Source organism: Tarenaya hassleriana, unplaced genomic scaffold (genome assembly GCF_000463585.1).
Source record: "Tarenaya hassleriana unplaced genomic scaffold, ASM46358v1 Cleome6, whole genome shotgun sequence".
NCBI lineage: Eukaryota > Viridiplantae > Streptophyta > Magnoliopsida > Brassicales > Cleomaceae > Tarenaya > Tarenaya hassleriana.
In genome coordinates this window covers 4,004,292-4,021,211 of record NW_010968505.1, presented here as the reverse complement: position 1 = coordinate 4,021,211, position 16,920 = coordinate 4,004,292, and the positions used below count along the sequence as shown (strand labels likewise).

Sequence of the window (16,920 nt, the reverse complement as noted above, 5' to 3'; positions counted from 1 at the left end):
TGTAGGCAGGTGCCACGTATTGGAGACAGAAGAATTAGGAAGATATGGGCTACGAGACATCGGAAAGGAGGACTGAAAAATGCAGGTAATGTTTCACCTAGGGTTCGTGATTTTATCTTAGTAGCTCAAGTATGGTGATTGATTTTTGTGATGAACACCTCCCTGTTTGGTTTTGCAGATGTGAAGCCATGGTATTCTGCAAAGAGAAATTATTGCTTGCACCATCAGAGGAATTATCCCATCAAGAAAAGGAAATTCTTTGACAACATTTCTGAATTGAATTCTGATGATTATCATTTGCCCCCGAAGATGGGTAGAGGTAACGCTGATTCGGCTCTTCTAAACCATTACTGAGATCTCGTACGCAGCTCTTATCTAATGCGATTCCATTAAACCAATTTGCAGGAAGCAGAACAATTTTTTCAATGAAATGTCGGAATGGGTCGTATGTTTCGAGGGACCCTCATGGTAACAATAAAATCAACCTCGTCCAGGCATGATTTTATTATTTTTCCTTATCAAGATACTTATGCAACAACAAAAACATCGTTTTTATTGCTCAGTGAGATTGCGGATCAAGTCTTTCAGGGTTCCCGAGCTTTTCATAGAGATTCCAGAGACTGCTACAGTTGGATCCCTGAAGGTAAATGACAATGTCCATCTCTTTTTTTTTTCACATAAAGATCTAATCTTTTCCTGTTTCACATCTTGCTGTTTCCTTTAGAGATCTAAAAATAATAAAAACAACTCGCTGTTATGCCCATAAATTCTGACCTCTGTTACCCTTGAAAAATCTCACCTTTTCCCGTTTCCTTGTTAATCACTCTACAGAGAATGGTAATGGAGGCAGTGACCACTTTACTGGGTGGTGGACTCCGAGTTGGTCTGATGCTTCAGGGAAAGAAACTCCGAGATGATAGCAAAACCCTTCTTCAGACCGGAATCTCTCAGGACAATACCCACTTAGACTCTATGGGTTTTTGCCTTGAACCGAGCTCAGAAGCCGGACCTATACCCTGCGACACACCTAAGCCTTTAACCAGGTTGTACTCTTCTTTCCACAACTTAAGTCAGCGACCATGATTAAAAAAAAATCCAATCTTTTGAAGTTTTAGAGTTTCATTCTCTTCTCTCTCTTCCAGGTACCCACCAGTGGACATTATGCATGCCTGTGATGATCTCCCTATCTGCCGTGCTGCTGACTTGAGCCATGTGTTGGAATCTGACCATGACTCGGCTCCATCCCCTGATGTTTCATATGGTGAAAAAAACAGAACAGATGATTCGAGAGCATTGTTTCCTATGGAAGCAGCGGTTTTGGCTTCAAGAGAGCTAACCAAGTTGGCAGCTCGACCTCCAGACCGTAAATCTAAAAGACCTGAGCAGCAGCAGGCTGCACAGCGCAGAATCCGTCGACCTTTCTCAGTTGGTGAAGTAGAAGCATTGGTTCAGGCCGTTGAGAAACTCGGAACCGGAAGGTAAGGAAAAAAAGGAAGCGTTTTCCTGATTGTTTCTTTGGAGTGGCAAAGGCTGATCCTTTGTTTTTTTTTGGGGGGGGGGGAGAGAATGATGATCGAAGTCTTGTTGAAAACTGCAGGTGGAGAGACATCAAGCGCCATGCTTTTGAGGGCGCAGACCATCGAACATATGTCGATCTAAAGGTTCGTAGCTAGAATCTGTACTGTTCCCCCTTTTTATCTTTATGCAGCATTTTGTTTCAAAGTTTGCATGCTTCACAATAAAGTAAATATGGATAAAGAGATTCCCGGCCTCTTGGGGAATGTAGACTCACTTGAACACTTACACTTAGAGCTTAGCGGTGAAAATGTTTCGGCAAGTATCTGTTCAATCCACGAGTTGGATATCCGAAATCTTGGGTACTCATCTATTGACGGGAAGACCACTGAGGTCGAACTCAGGTCTTGGGCGGCGAGCATCTGAGCCAGTCAGCCCTGCAGGGGATAGAGGCCATGAGGTGGCGGGGGTGCGGTGAGGCGTCGCTTTTTGGGGTTAGGGAGGTTTTAAATTTTGAAGACAGATAGTCGATTTTTTAGGATTAGCGCCAATTTGGAAAAAAAAAAATCTTGGCCTCGTCGGATGAGGGTAGGGGACAAGATCCCTCGTATATACGGAGCTCTCGGGTACCCGAGACCCTCATGAGATAGGGTACCCGACTCGTGTCCATCCCTCTTACCAAAAGCCGTGTCCTCGTTTTAAAAGCTTGTTTGGGAGATTGCAGGATAAATGGAAAACGCTGGTGCACACGGCGAGGATAGCGCCTCAACAGCGACGGGGAGAACCCGTGCCGCATGAGCTTCTGGACCGCGTCCTGACTGCTCATTCGTTCTGGTCGCAGTCCCAGCCGCCAGCGGAGAGGCTCTTGCTACTGTAAGTCCTTGCAGGCAGGTCCTCTTGTGTAATTACTCTGATGATGATCCTCTGTACAAATTCTAACACTGGGACTTCTATTGCCGTTTTGTATCTATCATTTTTATTTGAATTTGAATTTGGGAGGTAATGTATTATATGTTCTCTTAAGTATGAAAAAAAAAATGTAACCAACCGTACAATTGTATGCCCCCCCCCCCAAAAAAAAAAAAAATTCTATGGTACAAGCTTTTAAAATCGTAATCTCATAACCCTATCAACGATTTTATCACGTGTTAAGTTACTAAACGACATTTAAAACTGAATAAAAAAATTTCTACACCGGATACCAATTTTAAATTTGAATGTTTTTTTAAAGAACCAGAAGTAAACATGATTGTTCAAATTTTAAAAACAACAAAAGATAAGATTCGATTTTTTTTTAATTTATTCAAAATTTGAATGACACAAGAAATAAACATATGTTAATGAGCAATTAAAACATACCAAACAAACATTTGTATATGTAGGTGCATTCATGTGTACAAACATGTAAGATTCCGACGACCGGTTTTTGTTTCAATTCACCGTCAAATGAAGCAGTGTTGGAAATTGCTACAAATGAAGAAGTGTTGGAAATTGCTATAATTTTTTCGAATTGGTGTATGTAAATGGTAAATTTTGAATTCTGATGTGGATTTTTGTCAAATTCAAAATTTATGTATTGATTTTACACATTTGAATAAATTTGTGGGGGTTTATGCCATTTTCCCTTTTTTTAATGGTATTCACCGTTTTTGTACGGGAAGATCCGAAAACGTAATTAGCAAAGTTTCCTTGTACGATTAACACTTTCGGATTTCTTCTTGTAAGATTCCGACCACAACTCTTTGAATGTTTCTTTGATGTTGTGAATATTCTCCAATGCATAATCAGCCCCTTTTACTTTCTCCGGTTTACCAACCTGAAAAACCAAGTCCGGTTCAAACCAATGGTTTCCTTTTGTAAGTTCATATATACATACACACACACACGATTTTGTATTGTGTAATTGGTTTGGTTCGATGAATAACCGGCTTACCAGGACGGTATGGAGGCCCATGGCTGTTCCGGTTTGGATGTTTCGCATGCTATCGTCAAAGAACAGCTGCACAAAAACAAAAACGACATTGATTGTCGATTTCAAATTAAAAGCTGAATTAAGGAAATCCGAACTAATAAAACTTAAATTAATTTGGTCTATTTTTCCCGGAAAAAAAAATTGATCTTACAGTCTTATGAGGATCGATCTGTCCAATCTCGAAGGCCTTTTCAAATGCAATCTTTGCCGGTTTACAGATAACCGGAGTCGTAGGGAGATAACTTCCGCCGCAAGAAACCTCTGAACTCTTAGGGTTTAACGTCTCAAAACTTATGATTCTCTCGAAGCAATCTTCGATGCCAAGTCGCTTGAGAGCCTTCGCCACATGAACTTTGTCTCCATTCGAAAAAACCTTAAGCCGAAAAAAATTAATAAACCGATTCAAATATATATACACACACGTACATATGAATGCCGACGGTATATATTGGAGAGTAAAAAAAAATTACCACTTTGCGAAGAGGTAGGCTGAGTAAAAGATTTCTCAGAACCGGGTCCGGTTTAAGGTTCTTGTATGGTAATCTTCCATGCACGTATCTGTGGTAATCGTCGTTGTCGAAATCATAACCTATGGCCTGCATGCAGAAAACAACACGCATAAAATGACGTCAAAGTTCCAAAGATATATGAATATGCCTATACATATATATATATATATATATATATATATATATATGTGTGTGTATATATATGAATGGGTTTGAAGGTGAATTACCTTAAGACCGGCCATGGAAGTACCATAGGTTTTGTAGAGAACTTGGTTGAGCTCAACAACTCTGTTCTCTTCTATGCCAAGCTTCTGCACCATGTACTCTGCACTCATCACATGTATGATTCAGGGATCGTTTATTAATTAAAAAACTATATATTATACGTGTTACCAAATAATAGATAATGAAATCTCATTACCTATAATGTTGTTGGCACATGCTTTGGATAAACCAGAGCTTAGTGGATAAAGGGTATCGTCCAAATCTGAAAATAAATAAATAAATTGATGAATCTGAAAAATTAAATCAATCTAAAAAAATAAAGTAAACGTGAAAAAAAACAATTAGATGAAAAAAAATTAAATAACTTGAAAGCCGCTTATTAAAAATGGAAAAAAAAATTAAAATGAAAAAAAATACCAAAGAAAAGGAAAAATAATTAATAATAAATATGTGATCGCGTGGTTTTGAATGAATTAAAGGGCTTACCAAAGAGGAGGCATTCATATCTTGACGAGGAATTGTTCAGAGTTTCCATTTGTTTATCAAAGAAATCTGGTGAGAACACCAATGAAATAAAAATCATCAGCGAGATTATATAACATATGCATATACAAATACAAATACATACATATATATATATATATATATAAGTCAGTTAATTGTATGGTAAACCTAACGTGGGAAACAAGCGAGATGCGATATATGCAGGACACTACAATAGGTTAAGATCTAATTATCGTCTAAATTATGGTAAACGAACCAAGACGGTGAATTAGTTTCATGAATGTTGTAGAGAATTTCTTATACATCTGTTATAGAAAACCCTACGTATAAAGATGAACCAAAACGTTGCATGAAAAGTAGTAGAGAAACAATATGTATATATATATATATATATATAATTACAACCAAAACCTAATCCGAATACGAAATATAGCCATCGTAAAGGGGTTGTTTTTATGGCCAAAGACGTAATATAGAAATCGTTACAATATAATTTGGAATTCCTAATACCAAAAAAGGAATTGGATATAATTACCCAAAGTTTTATTGAGGGATGCGAATGTAATAACGAAATGAAGATCGAAATATTTGATGACGAGAGGAGAAGAGAAACTTGAGGGCTCATATATATATATATATATATATATATATATATATATATAAGAAGCGAGCAATAATGTTAGCGTGTGGGGAAGTCCACATGTACACACAAAAAGAAAGTCAATAAAAATAACCCACTTTTATTACAATTTTATTTAATTATTTAAACGTTTTGGCTCGCTTTATTATGATTTGACGGGGTCCATTTCCATTCTCCAACGTGTGATGTGGTAGCAATTAATTAATCTTAATTTTTTTATAATGAAAGCGAACATGCGTGGTTCGTTCCAAAGAGGAATCAAAATAAAATTGTATTTTATATTGCAATAAACACCTCGTGTTATACATGTAGTCCACGCTACTCACCATAGGCACCATTTTCCTGGTCATGTCACGTTTTCCGTTTTTGACTTTCATTATTTAATTCAACTATATAATATAACAATATATACATATATGATGAAAAACATGAAAAGAAAAAAGACCGACTTGTGAGATTTAATTGACCGATAGAGTCTGTTGCTACCAGAAGCTTGGACGAAGAAATTACGTGTCATCGTCGTTATTACGTTTGGGGAATTTGTCCACGCGTTACAGAGAATCCCCATAATTTTAAAAATGATTCTAAAATTATAATGGAGCCCTTTTTATCTATTTTATAGTAATGTTTGTTTGCATTCATGCAATAAACTCGTGATTAACTAAATATAATTATATTTAACATGAATATTCATTAATCGGATCCAAATTGCATATCAAAAAATATAATTATATATTTTTTTAAAATAAAACTTGAAATCGGTTGATTTCTTTAGAATTAGGTATGTAAAGCTTTTTTTCTAATTTATTATATAGCTTCAAAAGTTGGCGAGTGACGTTTTACATATTTGTTAGACGTAAACATAGAAAAAAAATAACATAAGGTTTTAATTCAAGATCTATTCACGACTTATCAATACCATCAAAACGTTAGCATTTCATTTATTTCATCGATCTGGAAAGTGGAGGTTTTGTTCGATTTATTTTTCATTTGACGATAAATAAATAAATGAATAAATAATGTATTTGGGCCTTGAATCCATTGAAACTGGGCTACTGTGGATCTGAATTGACCTAAGCTCGTTAAGCCCAAAATGGAATGTTCTTAACATGTGAACTCTCCCCTCAGATTTTTCACTCTCTTGATGCGATTATGCGAAGCTATTCAAGCTAATATGGAGCTGACGGATTTTCTCTGATTGTTGTTCGCTTCTGGGTTTTGTCTTGAATCCGCCATGGAAGCTCCTTCGATGCTTCTATGCTCAAATGTCATTCCTCGGGGGTTAATTGGAGAGAACCGGAAATTTTCGTTCAGGCATTTTGACAAACAGGTGAAGTGTTGTTCCTTTCGTGCTGATTACAGGAGCTCTCGGTCGCTCCCTGGTCCTGAATCGATAAGAATTTCACCGAGAAGGAGTTTTTCTCTATTTTCAGCGAGAACAAGTTCATGGGTTCCGCCCAAGTGCTCGATATCCGACGCGACAACTTCCGATTCCGACAATCCGTTGTTTAAGCCTTTCAAAACCCTGTCTTTCGATTCATTGGTGAAGAGAATCTCTCAGTTGAAACCTATTGATGTCGTGAAATTATCTGCTGTTGTATCGGTTTTGATTGTAGCTGCGAGAAAGACTGTGAATTTGGTCTTCGACCCATTCTTCTGGATGTATTTCAGCTGGACGTGGTTGTTCTGGCCTTGGCTCGTGGCTGTTGCTCTTGCGGTTTATGGGTTGTACTGTTTTCGCAAGCATTGGCTCGGAGAAGCCAATGGGTTTGAGCAGCTCGCCATTGTAACTTCTGCTTTCACATGGCTTACACTTGTACCACCCGCACATTTCAATGGCTATCTTGAAGGTTGGCCCTTTGTGTTCTTCCTCGCTTACCATTACTTCTTCTTCTACAACGTAAGCGTGAGAAAACGGTTATATGGTGATTATTTTGCCCGCTCTCACGATCCCAAGTGGGACGTGAACACGTCCGTATGGACTCGCCTTATGTTCTGTGTCGGCGTTATGATTGGTCATTGGTTAGCAGCCTTTGAAGGGCCCGAGCTTCACCGTTTACCAGGCGGTTGGACCAATGTGGGTATATGGATCTTGATCGTGATTACAATGCTGACACAGTATGATTCTACACTATATCTTGCCAATTACTCTGAGAAAGTTGTGGTTCCAACAGCTGTTGTGCAGTTTGGCCCTTATAGATGGGTTAGGCATCCGATATATGCATCTACCATACTTCTGTTTGCAACTTACTGCATCGCTTTAAGGGCGCCTTTGAGTCTGTTGTTTATTGCGGCGGTTTGTGTGGTTTATTACGACAAGAAGGCAAAGTTGGAAGAGGCATTGATGGTGGAGACTTTCGGACAAAGCTATTTGGAGTATGCTAATAAGGTTAGGTACAAGTTCATCCCTTTTATTTATTAGTGCTGTCTCAGAGGAGGAATCTTGTTATCTGTTATCTGGTATGTTTCAATCAAACATGTATGATTCGATTCGATATATTAGCATGTCCATTTGATGGGAATGTTAGAGCTTTGAGAAAGAATTTCTTTATCCTATATATGGGTTCCTTCTCTTCCAACTCAAGGTCTTTATCATGAGTTGAAGTTGTTACTTTAGTTCAAAGTTCACTCATAGGAACAGCTATCTGGAATTGATTGACAAGTGGTTAATAAGGTTTAGGCCCTAACTCCACCACAAAAACTAGCTTAAGAGTGGAGGTTTGACCTTCCTTATATATTGGTCCCAAATCCCTCTCTTTCTCCAGACACTTATCAATGGAATCTCTTTGTTTTCAGACTTCGACCCCATATGATAACCAAAGATAATTTGTGTTTACATTCAACTATAGCTCATGTCAGCTTGATTGGCCATAGCTGTAACTTATGAGGGTAAAGATTGGGGATGAAACATGTAGATTGTGTTCTTCCACAGTGCCTTTTTCTTTTATCCTTTGGTCACTATCGGTTTATCTGTTGGGTAATTAACTTTTATAATCCATGATTTGTTTGTAATCCACTTTCATTTTTCTATTCCATGCAATTGGATACATGTGACCTACTCTTTTGACTGCCACAGATTACGCAATCTTAACTGATTCCCTATGTTAAATATATTAATCATCCAGTTGAAATCTAAAGTGGCTGCTTTCTGATGTGTTTTGCCTTTACACGTAAGAGATCACACGCAAAAATCCTAATCATGATTAGTTTAATAATCTTACATCCTAATCTCTTTCTTAATCACACTTGTATGCGTAAATCTTCCATCCTTTGAATTTTTTTTTCTCAGGCTTTTGCATATGCAACCCATTATCCATCTCCACCTGGAAATGTTTCTTTAGTGACTACTTCATGCCATGGTATAGGAGAAAAAGCTGAATGCTCTGTACAAAAACACTTGAGAACCTCAAGTATTTCATGAGAGACGGCCATGTCTTTTTGGCCAGTCTTTCTCTTGCCTGCTTGTGTTTCTGACACATGTACAGAGAAATAGGCTTGGATATATTGATAGTTACCTTTTGTGTAACTATCTTTTTGTATACATGTTCATAGCTTCTTCTGCTTCACCTCGGTCACTTGTCTCTTATCAGAGCTTATCCCCCACCTTGATGGTATCTTAGTTTCATGTTCTGAAAGATGCTTCTATGGTGGAGTGGGTGTTGTACAGTGCGATCTTGTTTGTTTTTTTTCCCCTCTCTGTTTGTTCATTTGATGGTGAAACATGGAAGAGTTTCCATCATTAGTGAGGTGTGGTTAAGATGGAAGGCAGGAGATCTTGATCTTGGGTGTCACCAACCTGCTGGTACTTGCAGGTGCAGTATCATCAAGATTCACAGAAAGGAGTTTAAATTGGGTTAGGTTTTTTTTTTGGGTGGTATTGACTCACCCATCTCCTAACTCGAAAGGATCCTTTCAAATGGGAATCTTGATGATGCTGCATCGGCAAATACATGGCTACTGTTCTTCAAGTGTGCAGATCTCCTAAAGAACACGCAGGTAATGGATCCTTCATCTTCTTCTTCTTAGTCCCTTTCTAGTTTCTGTTCTGAAACCATTCTTGAAGATTCCCTGATGATTATTGAACACTTATATATATATATATATATGTATATGCTGTCTGAGTAGTTGCTGTGTTGTCCAAACCTAGTTTCCCGAGGTCTCTGACTGTTTTTGGTTATGGGCAAATTTGTTTATGTTTGGAACTGCAGGTCACTGATGTCTTTTTAGTTCAGTAATGTATATTTAAGTAAAATGTTCTCTACCCATCACTGTCTCTATGTTTTTCCTCTTCCTTTGTTAACTAAGCGATGGGCCACATGGTGAGTTCCATTGCAATGAAATGATGATGATGATGATGATGATGATGATGATGATTTTGTACCGAATATTTTTGTATTAATAATAGTGCATGTGAACTTTAAAATGTGTGACATGGAACTTGTCCATGTCGATGTCGAATTCGAAATATTGGTAATCTCGATATCTGAATGTTTCATGTGAATGATTGGTAGAATTTTTACATGAATATCTAATCGAATATGATGTTATATATATATATATATATATATATATATAAAGCCCATAAAAATAGCACTTTTTTTTTCTTTATTTCCATAATACTTGTGAACGAACACATACGATTTCTCATCTATTGTTTTTTATACTTAATTTGTAACCTTTTTTCCATTTTGTTATTTTTTTTGTACAATTTTGTAATGTCCGCGTTCGTTTTTATTGACGTTAGAGAGATTCCCTCTGCAAACCTTGAGAATTTAAAAGACAAGTAAATAATGTAAATATGAAATAAAGGAAACTGAATCAGTGTTCGCATTCAAGAACGTGTCGGTGTAAAGCGTCAATAATTATATCATGAACTCTTATCGAGCAACGTATTTACCTTATATTGGAAATTCAGTGTTGCCCCGGTCCATAGGCAGACCAACTTTACGCCCAAACTGCCCCCTTAATTTAAATAGGCTACCTACACATAGGGTGTCAAACAAGCCGGCTCGGATCGTTTGAGGCTCGACTCCTTTGGCTCGAATCGTTTTGGACTCAGTTCGTTAGGCTCGTTTTCTAACGAACCAGAAAAATTTCGACTCAGATCGCTCGCCAGTTTTCCGATCTGAACGAGCCAGCTCGTTGAACAAAAAATATATAATATTTTTATTTATATTTATTTCAAATTTAACTATAAATTTAAATAAATACATAAAAAAAATTAATAAAACTCTAATACCATAAACTATATAAAAAAAATATTGATTAAGATTTCAAAAGATAAAAAAATTTAATAATAGTTCAATAAAAAATAATTTAAATAGATAATAACAACAAAATATATTTTAATAATATTTTCATATTTCTACTCTAATTTTCATTTAATATTTGCAATTATCACCATCATAATAATTAGAATATTTATAATATCATATGAATAATATAAAAAAAAGAAATATAAAATTATATTGGAGTTTTTTTATATAAATTTAAATTTTTTTAAAAAAAAAGTGAACTCGTTAAACAGCTCGCCGAGCCAGGCTCATTGAACACGTGTTCAATGAGCCTGACTCGTTAGACTCGTTTTTTAATGAGCTAAAAAATTTGTGGCTCAGATCGTTCGTTTTCTGACGAGCCACGAGCCGGCTCGCGAGCCGATACCCCTACCTACAGACATATATATGCATGCACACATAAACATGCATACATGTATGCACCATACAAAAGCTGTGATCATATATATATGATCTACTTTCATTCAATACAGGAGTCATTCGAAACAAAACATTAGAGCGTCCACGAGTGTATAAACTGGAACAAAAAAAAATAAATAAAAGAGAGACAAATACATAGGAATATATAGTATCTCGATCGAGTTCTTGTCTTGAATCTGTTCAGTCAACATGCATCACACAAACTGATGATGATGATGATGAATGATGGTCAATCCCATATCATGACGACGGAGAGCAAAGCGACACCAAGGAAGACAGAAAGGAACTTGAAGAAGGGTGTATCAAAGTAACAAGGCTCGCGAGGTTTATACCCCTTGGAGATGAGATGGTTAATGGCGACGTAGATGAAGACGCCGCAGGCAATGCCCATCGAGATCGCGTATACCCAATCGGCCGTGGCTCCTTGCGTCGTGGCGTTGATGGCGATGCCGATTCCTACTCCGATAGGGCTCGAAATGGCGAAAGCGAACGAGTATCCGACCGTCAATAGCAGGGGACGTTTCGGTATTAGCTTTAGCAGTGCTATCCCCATTGCCACGGCCGCAAACACCTTGTGTAGTGATATCGTCCACAGGTTCCTCCATGCGTCTCGTTTCGTGTCTACGTAGATCGTTGATCACATATATTAGAAAGATATATACAAATATCTCTGATTTTACCAGGATATTATATATATACACACGAATTAATCTGGACGTTTTCTATTGAGATTATAAAATCAGATATATCTGTATATACCTCTAATATCGTGTGTGTGTGTGTGTGTATATATAATGAAATAAATGGAAGATGGATAATTCAAATAAATGGAAGCTCAAATGAGAAAAGAGTAAACTCAAATTTGGAGGGATTTTCAAGAAAACCAATCCAAACCACAGTGTGTAAAATATTGGATCATTGTGTATATGCATATTTAATGGTTATATATATAACCCATGAATTTTCATATCTACCCGTCTCGTGAATTGTAATTTCATGACGGTCCACTATACCAATGCTACTTAATTACCCTAAAACTGTAAGAAAAGCGACCAACCATACCAAAACACACGAAACCCTAAACCCACTAGAATATATTATCGGTTAATTCAGCCTATATAGAATTAGATGGGTAAAGTTCCATAATTCAAATACATACATACAACATCAACAATTCAAGAAACACTAACGAACCACTAAACTCCTTACAGAAAAAACAAGATGTTAATTAATGATATTAAATTGAATATCATATGTAATTAAGGAGTGATTAATTAATGGAGAAAAAAGCTTCGCGTCACCTGAAACACCAACGGCGATTCCTTCGAAGACGGAGTGGAAACACAGGGCGAGGATAAGCAACACAGTGTCTCCGAAACCGGATGTTCTCAGGAACAAAGGGTTCGCCTCTCTGTCTCCGCACCTCGCCGCCGGAGGAGTTTCCCCTTCCTCCTCCTCCTTCACGGCCACCTTTCTCTCTCCTCCGGTCACCGACGCCACGATGACGTCAGCCAACATCGTCAGACAGAACCCTGCTGACGCTAGCATGAACGCGTACGCATACTCATCGTGCCCTAGATTGTTATATCTTATATATAGTTAGTTTAGTTTATATATGTATGTACGGAAAAAAACCCGATATGAATATATATCGATGGAGAGTGTATATGATAGTTAACGTACGTGGAGAGATCAAATCAACAAAGATACGGTTATATATATATACACACGACAGTGTATATATATTTAGACTGTTATTTTTTTTTAAACATTTTTATACGAGTTTTTGATGAATCATTTGCTTAAATCCAATGGGAATTATATATATAAGTGGAGGGTTTACATTACCTAAGCCACGGAAAGTCTCGTTGGCGTCGCTGAGGAAGTGGATGAAGGCGGTGGCCAGAAAAACTCCGCCGGAAAATTGAGTTCCGAGGAGGAGAAATGGCTCATTCCACCGGTAAAAGTAGGGAGATATTCCGGCGACGAACGTGGAGAAGAAGAGGATGATCAAGCAATATATCTTCACTAGTATCAAGCTTTTTGACCGGAGATTATCTCCGGCGGAGGAGGAGCCTCCATATCCGGCCTGTTCTTCGTCGTGGTTGTGGTCGGAGCCGCTGTGGGCTATGATCAAGGAGAAGCAGAGGAAGAGACACGCCACCGATAAAAGTGTTGACTTTAGGGTTTTGGCAGAGTTCATGGAGAAGAAGACAGAGGAAGCCATGATCGGTTAATGTGTTTTGTTATACGAATTGTTGGGTTCTTCGTGTATATATATATGTACATATACGGAAAGAGCAGCACCTATATATGATTATGTTTATGTATATATATATATATTATTTGTACTTGCATGTAAGTATATATGTGTGTTTGTAGTACAACGTTGACTTTATAGACCTGCTGTAATTAGTACAACGGTAACACATGGGAGCTGTACTACAAAGTGACAAACAAACTCTAACCCTAACCGAAACAAACCGGGCTCAAGCTGTCGTCGTTGGTATCCACGAACCGAACCGGGTCCAACCGTGAAATTGTGATTGTGTTGGACCAGATGATCCAAGTATATGGGCCGTTGCGACACAGTCGTATATAGTGGTCCATCCATATTAGATTTTTTAAATAAAGAAAATATATATCTACGTACTGACTAACATACATATTTTTTTTTTATAATCGGGTGATCCCAAGCCCAAAGATGACAGGAGGGGAATCTCTATACTCTGGATGTTGAACCCACGACCTCATTTATAGGAAGGGGGCTATCAAACCAACAGAGTTGGGGATTCCCCTGTAACATACATAGTATTAATTGGTTACAACCTACAAATGGTACCTTTCATCAAACCGGCAGTTTGCTGGAAACTAATAATTAAATAATTTGGACCTGCATTGCATTTGCATATCCACCTTTTTTATATTCCAATAAAAATTCAAATAAAAATAATTCAGATCATCAACCGATGATGCAGTCAATGACGACGAATCGGTGATTAAATGACAGCTAGGATCTATAATATAACATCTACCCATAACATATACATTTATGAAATTAAATGTTGCGAACGGGGGAAAACAAGTCTGTTGAAGAATTATTATCCACGTGAATTGTTTTACTTCTGCCCATAGCAGGGTCCAGTACAGGAGAAGATATATAATTATAAACCATATGATTTTTATGGTTCAAATAATGTTGTAAATTTGAAAAACGTGATAATTACAAAAAAAATTTCAATTAGTAGAAATGGAACTTTAAATTGTGTAATTCAATATGGGTTTAGGGTATACAGTGGGACTTAAATTATGTCTCTTTTGAATTTGAATTCAAAGTTTACAACCTTAGCCAAGAACAACTTTGGCATCTTTCCTCGCAATCTTTCTTCTTTTCCGTGTTTTTTCTCAGCTGCCGAGGAAAAGGGCGATTATCTTATCTCTATGTTCTTTCCTCCGTATCCACTTTCTCGCATTTTCTCGGCAACCAAACGGTCAAATTTCTTGGGAATATCGAGAATTTGGTCCAAAAGATCAAATCTTTGGCTTGATGCTGAAATAGGATTAATTAAATAATGATGCACATATACATCTGCTTCCAAAACCAATGCAATCGACGAATAATGAAATCCGATTCTATGGGGGAAACGTTTCAATCTTCCATCTGGAATCATATTTACACTGTTGAATGAACAAAAGAAAAAGAATTGAGAAAATTCATGATTTTTTGTGTTTCTAGTTCTCTCACTGAAGGACTGATTCTCTGCTACTTCTGGTTCGCCGGAAATATCTTCCGAACAAGGAATTTGATCGTTCCAAGACCCTACTAGATTCACCTTCCGTGTTCAAATCCAAAGCATTAGGAAACGGTGATGGAGACGAAGACCCACGATTTGGCCTCACCCTCCTCATGAACGAGACCATTCCTCGAACAACCCGCCTCAATCTCCCGCCGGAGCCGGAGCCACCACCGCCGGTATCCGGTGTCCCATTCGCTCTAACCCACGAGATACGTCTAGGTCCGTCGCTGTTCCCGAGCCCTCCGCCGTCCATCTCTGTCAGCACCACCGGCAACACTCTCTCTCCGTCTCTCATTGCGGCGTTGAATCTCCCGACGGCGAATCCGCCGCCAGGAAGCCTCCAGATCGTCATCCCGACTGTATGTTCCTCCTCCGCGTTGTTGTTGTCGTTGCTCCGGATGATCGGCTCCGACGGTAGCTCGAACCGGCAAACGGGGCACGAGTTCCGGATCGAGAGCCATGGCACGATACAGTCTCCGTGGAAAATGTGCTTGCAGGGCATCTCACGTGCCTCGGAGCCCGGCTCAAACGCCTCCATGCAAACGGCACAGTGGGTGTCGGTGTTGACGTGGCCGGCTGAGATCTCGATCCTCGGCATAGATTCGATCGCCGATTTCGACGCCGGTGGGTTCCCGGACCGGCCGATTCCGGTGGTCGTCGCCTCAATCTGGCTCAGCTGCTCCAGCAACCGCTCGAAACCAGATCCCATCAAGATCTCGGATACAGAATCCGGAAGGGGTCTCAAGCCCGAACCGGATCCATCATCATAGTAAAACTCCAAAGCACGGCGATCCCTAGCTCCGTCTCCGGCTTCGCCGTCATCTCTCTCGCTGGCTCCTCCGCCGCCTTGGAGGACGATGACAGGGTTGAAAGACGGGCGGCGAACAGATCTCCGCCGACGGATCATAGATCGACGTGTATGATTGACCGATCTCACTTCGGAAGTTGCAGCAGCCACGGTGGAGTCTTCGACTTCCTCGATGAAACCGCCGTCGCAGTACGGGCACGAAACGCTGCCGGCGGCGGCGGTTGCGTCTTGGTCGGTCCAAGCGCTGACGAAACGTGTGCAACTGTAGCACCAATAAGACGTTGTAATCGGAGCCGTCGTCGTCGTCGACGGCATTTCTGGAATTTCGTCGGCGGAGTGAATCTGAAGAAGAAGAGCAGAGAAAAGATCTCTGACCGAGTAAATGGTGAGGGTGGACGAAAACGTGATTTTATAACGCGAGAGTAATGGCGTCGGATGAGACGGAAGACGGTAACGTGGCGTGTTCTGATTGGGTAGAGATGACGGAGTTATTAACGGCGGTCAAGGAGTAGGAGCGTCAGGCGCGTGAGATGTTTGACCAAACGTGGGACTAAGAAAATTCAAAATGGACCGCCACGGTTTGTATGTGGGGCCCATTTCATCCGCTTCTTCCTTCTCAAACGGCACCGTTTCAACGGGCCTTCCCTTTTGCTCTAGGAAGGAATCATGGTGCTTCATTACACAGGCACAACTCGAAAGCTACTGTCAATGAAATTTATAAAAATGACACTTTTTCTGTAAAGTCTAACATTGAGACAGCATGATTTCCAATATAGATTTCACAATCTTTTATTAAATATAATTTATCTCTAGCTACTTAAATATATATTATTATTAGAGAAACTCGGACATATTAATGTTGCAAGTGAACTGATGTATTGAATCGATGAACGATGTAAGCTAATTTAATTATTTCAAACTTGCAAAGGATGGATATTTTGAATTAATTTAATTCGATATAATTGTTTGGGAATAATGGCATCCCTAATTGCAATTTGCAATTGCCTATGGGGGGGTAGTTAATGTGGAGAGTCGGTTCTTATTTATTCACGCCATGTCCTGGTCTCTCCACCGTTAGATTGATCCTAGATACTTCCATAAATATCTTTAAACCGAAATCCAACGGTTAATATAACATGCTCACGTGTCAGATTCGTGCGCTGACCTTACAGTATCTTCTTCCCATTTTTTTTCTCTCTCCAGCTGTTTACATCATTCTCTTCCGCTATTGGCCCA

At 38.9% G+C, this 16,920-nt stretch overlaps 5 protein-coding genes across 5 annotated transcripts in view; 2 read left to right on the top strand and 3 right to left on the bottom strand.

Moving 5' to 3' along the window:
- The window catches only part of LOC104799727 (telomere repeat-binding protein 2-like), a 4,065-nt gene extending 1,503 nt beyond the window's left edge, over window positions 1-2,562 (top strand). Inside the window, exons 4-11 of the mRNA XM_019200830.1 lie at window positions 2-85; window positions 179-319; window positions 406-468; window positions 564-643; window positions 832-1,043; window positions 1,143-1,478; window positions 1,598-1,661; window positions 2,240-2,562. Of these exons, the coding sequence (XP_019056375.1) occupies window positions 2-85; window positions 179-319; window positions 406-468; window positions 564-643; window positions 832-1,043; window positions 1,143-1,478; window positions 1,598-1,661; window positions 2,240-2,392 (1,133 nt within the window). The 3' untranslated portion in view covers window positions 2,393-2,562. The remainder of the gene's footprint in view (window position 1; window positions 86-178; window positions 320-405; window positions 469-563; window positions 644-831; window positions 1,044-1,142; window positions 1,479-1,597; window positions 1,662-2,239) is intronic.
- A 382-nt stretch (window positions 2,563-2,944) lies between these two features.
- On the bottom strand, window positions 2,945-5,304 carry LOC104799440 (suppressor of disruption of TFIIS). The gene is made up of 8 exons (XM_010521971.1): window positions 5,261-5,304; window positions 4,708-4,773; window positions 4,418-4,483; window positions 4,224-4,321; window positions 3,958-4,083; window positions 3,639-3,860; window positions 3,449-3,514; window positions 2,945-3,331 (listed from the first exon to the last, which is right to left on the bottom strand). Exons 2-8 carry the CDS (start codon window positions 4,754-4,756, stop codon window positions 3,191-3,193), a joined length of 768 nt encoding a protein of 255 aa, XP_010520273.1. The 5' UTR covers window positions 4,757-4,773; window positions 5,261-5,304; the 3' UTR covers window positions 2,945-3,190.
- Window positions 5,305-6,493: 1,189 nt separating this feature from the next.
- LOC104799439 lies at window positions 6,494-7,949 on the top strand. The gene has a single exon (XM_010521970.1). The coding sequence runs from the start codon at window positions 6,600-6,602 to the stop codon at window positions 7,785-7,787; it is 1,188 nt and encodes a 395-aa protein (XP_010520272.1). The 5' UTR covers window positions 6,494-6,599; the 3' UTR covers window positions 7,788-7,949.
- A 3,138-nt stretch (window positions 7,950-11,087) lies between these two features.
- Window positions 11,088-13,367, bottom strand: LOC104799438 (zinc transporter 2). Its single transcript, XM_010521969.1, has 3 exons — window positions 12,928-13,367; window positions 12,381-12,653; window positions 11,088-11,700 (listed from the first exon to the last, which is right to left on the bottom strand). The coding sequence occupies exons 1-3, from the start codon at window positions 13,304-13,306 to the stop codon at window positions 11,309-11,311; spliced, it is 1,044 nt and encodes a 347-aa protein (XP_010520271.1). The 5' UTR covers window positions 13,307-13,367; the 3' UTR covers window positions 11,088-11,308.
- A 1,321-nt stretch (window positions 13,368-14,688) lies between these two features.
- On the bottom strand, window positions 14,689-16,176 carry LOC104799436 (E3 ubiquitin-protein ligase RDUF2-like; the record flags this gene model as incomplete). The annotated part of the gene is made up of 1 exon (XM_010521968.2): window positions 14,689-16,176. A coding segment is annotated over one exon (1,356 nt), but the record flags the coding sequence as incomplete, so codon positions are not given.
- Between the last annotated feature and the right edge of the window lie 744 nt (window positions 16,177-16,920).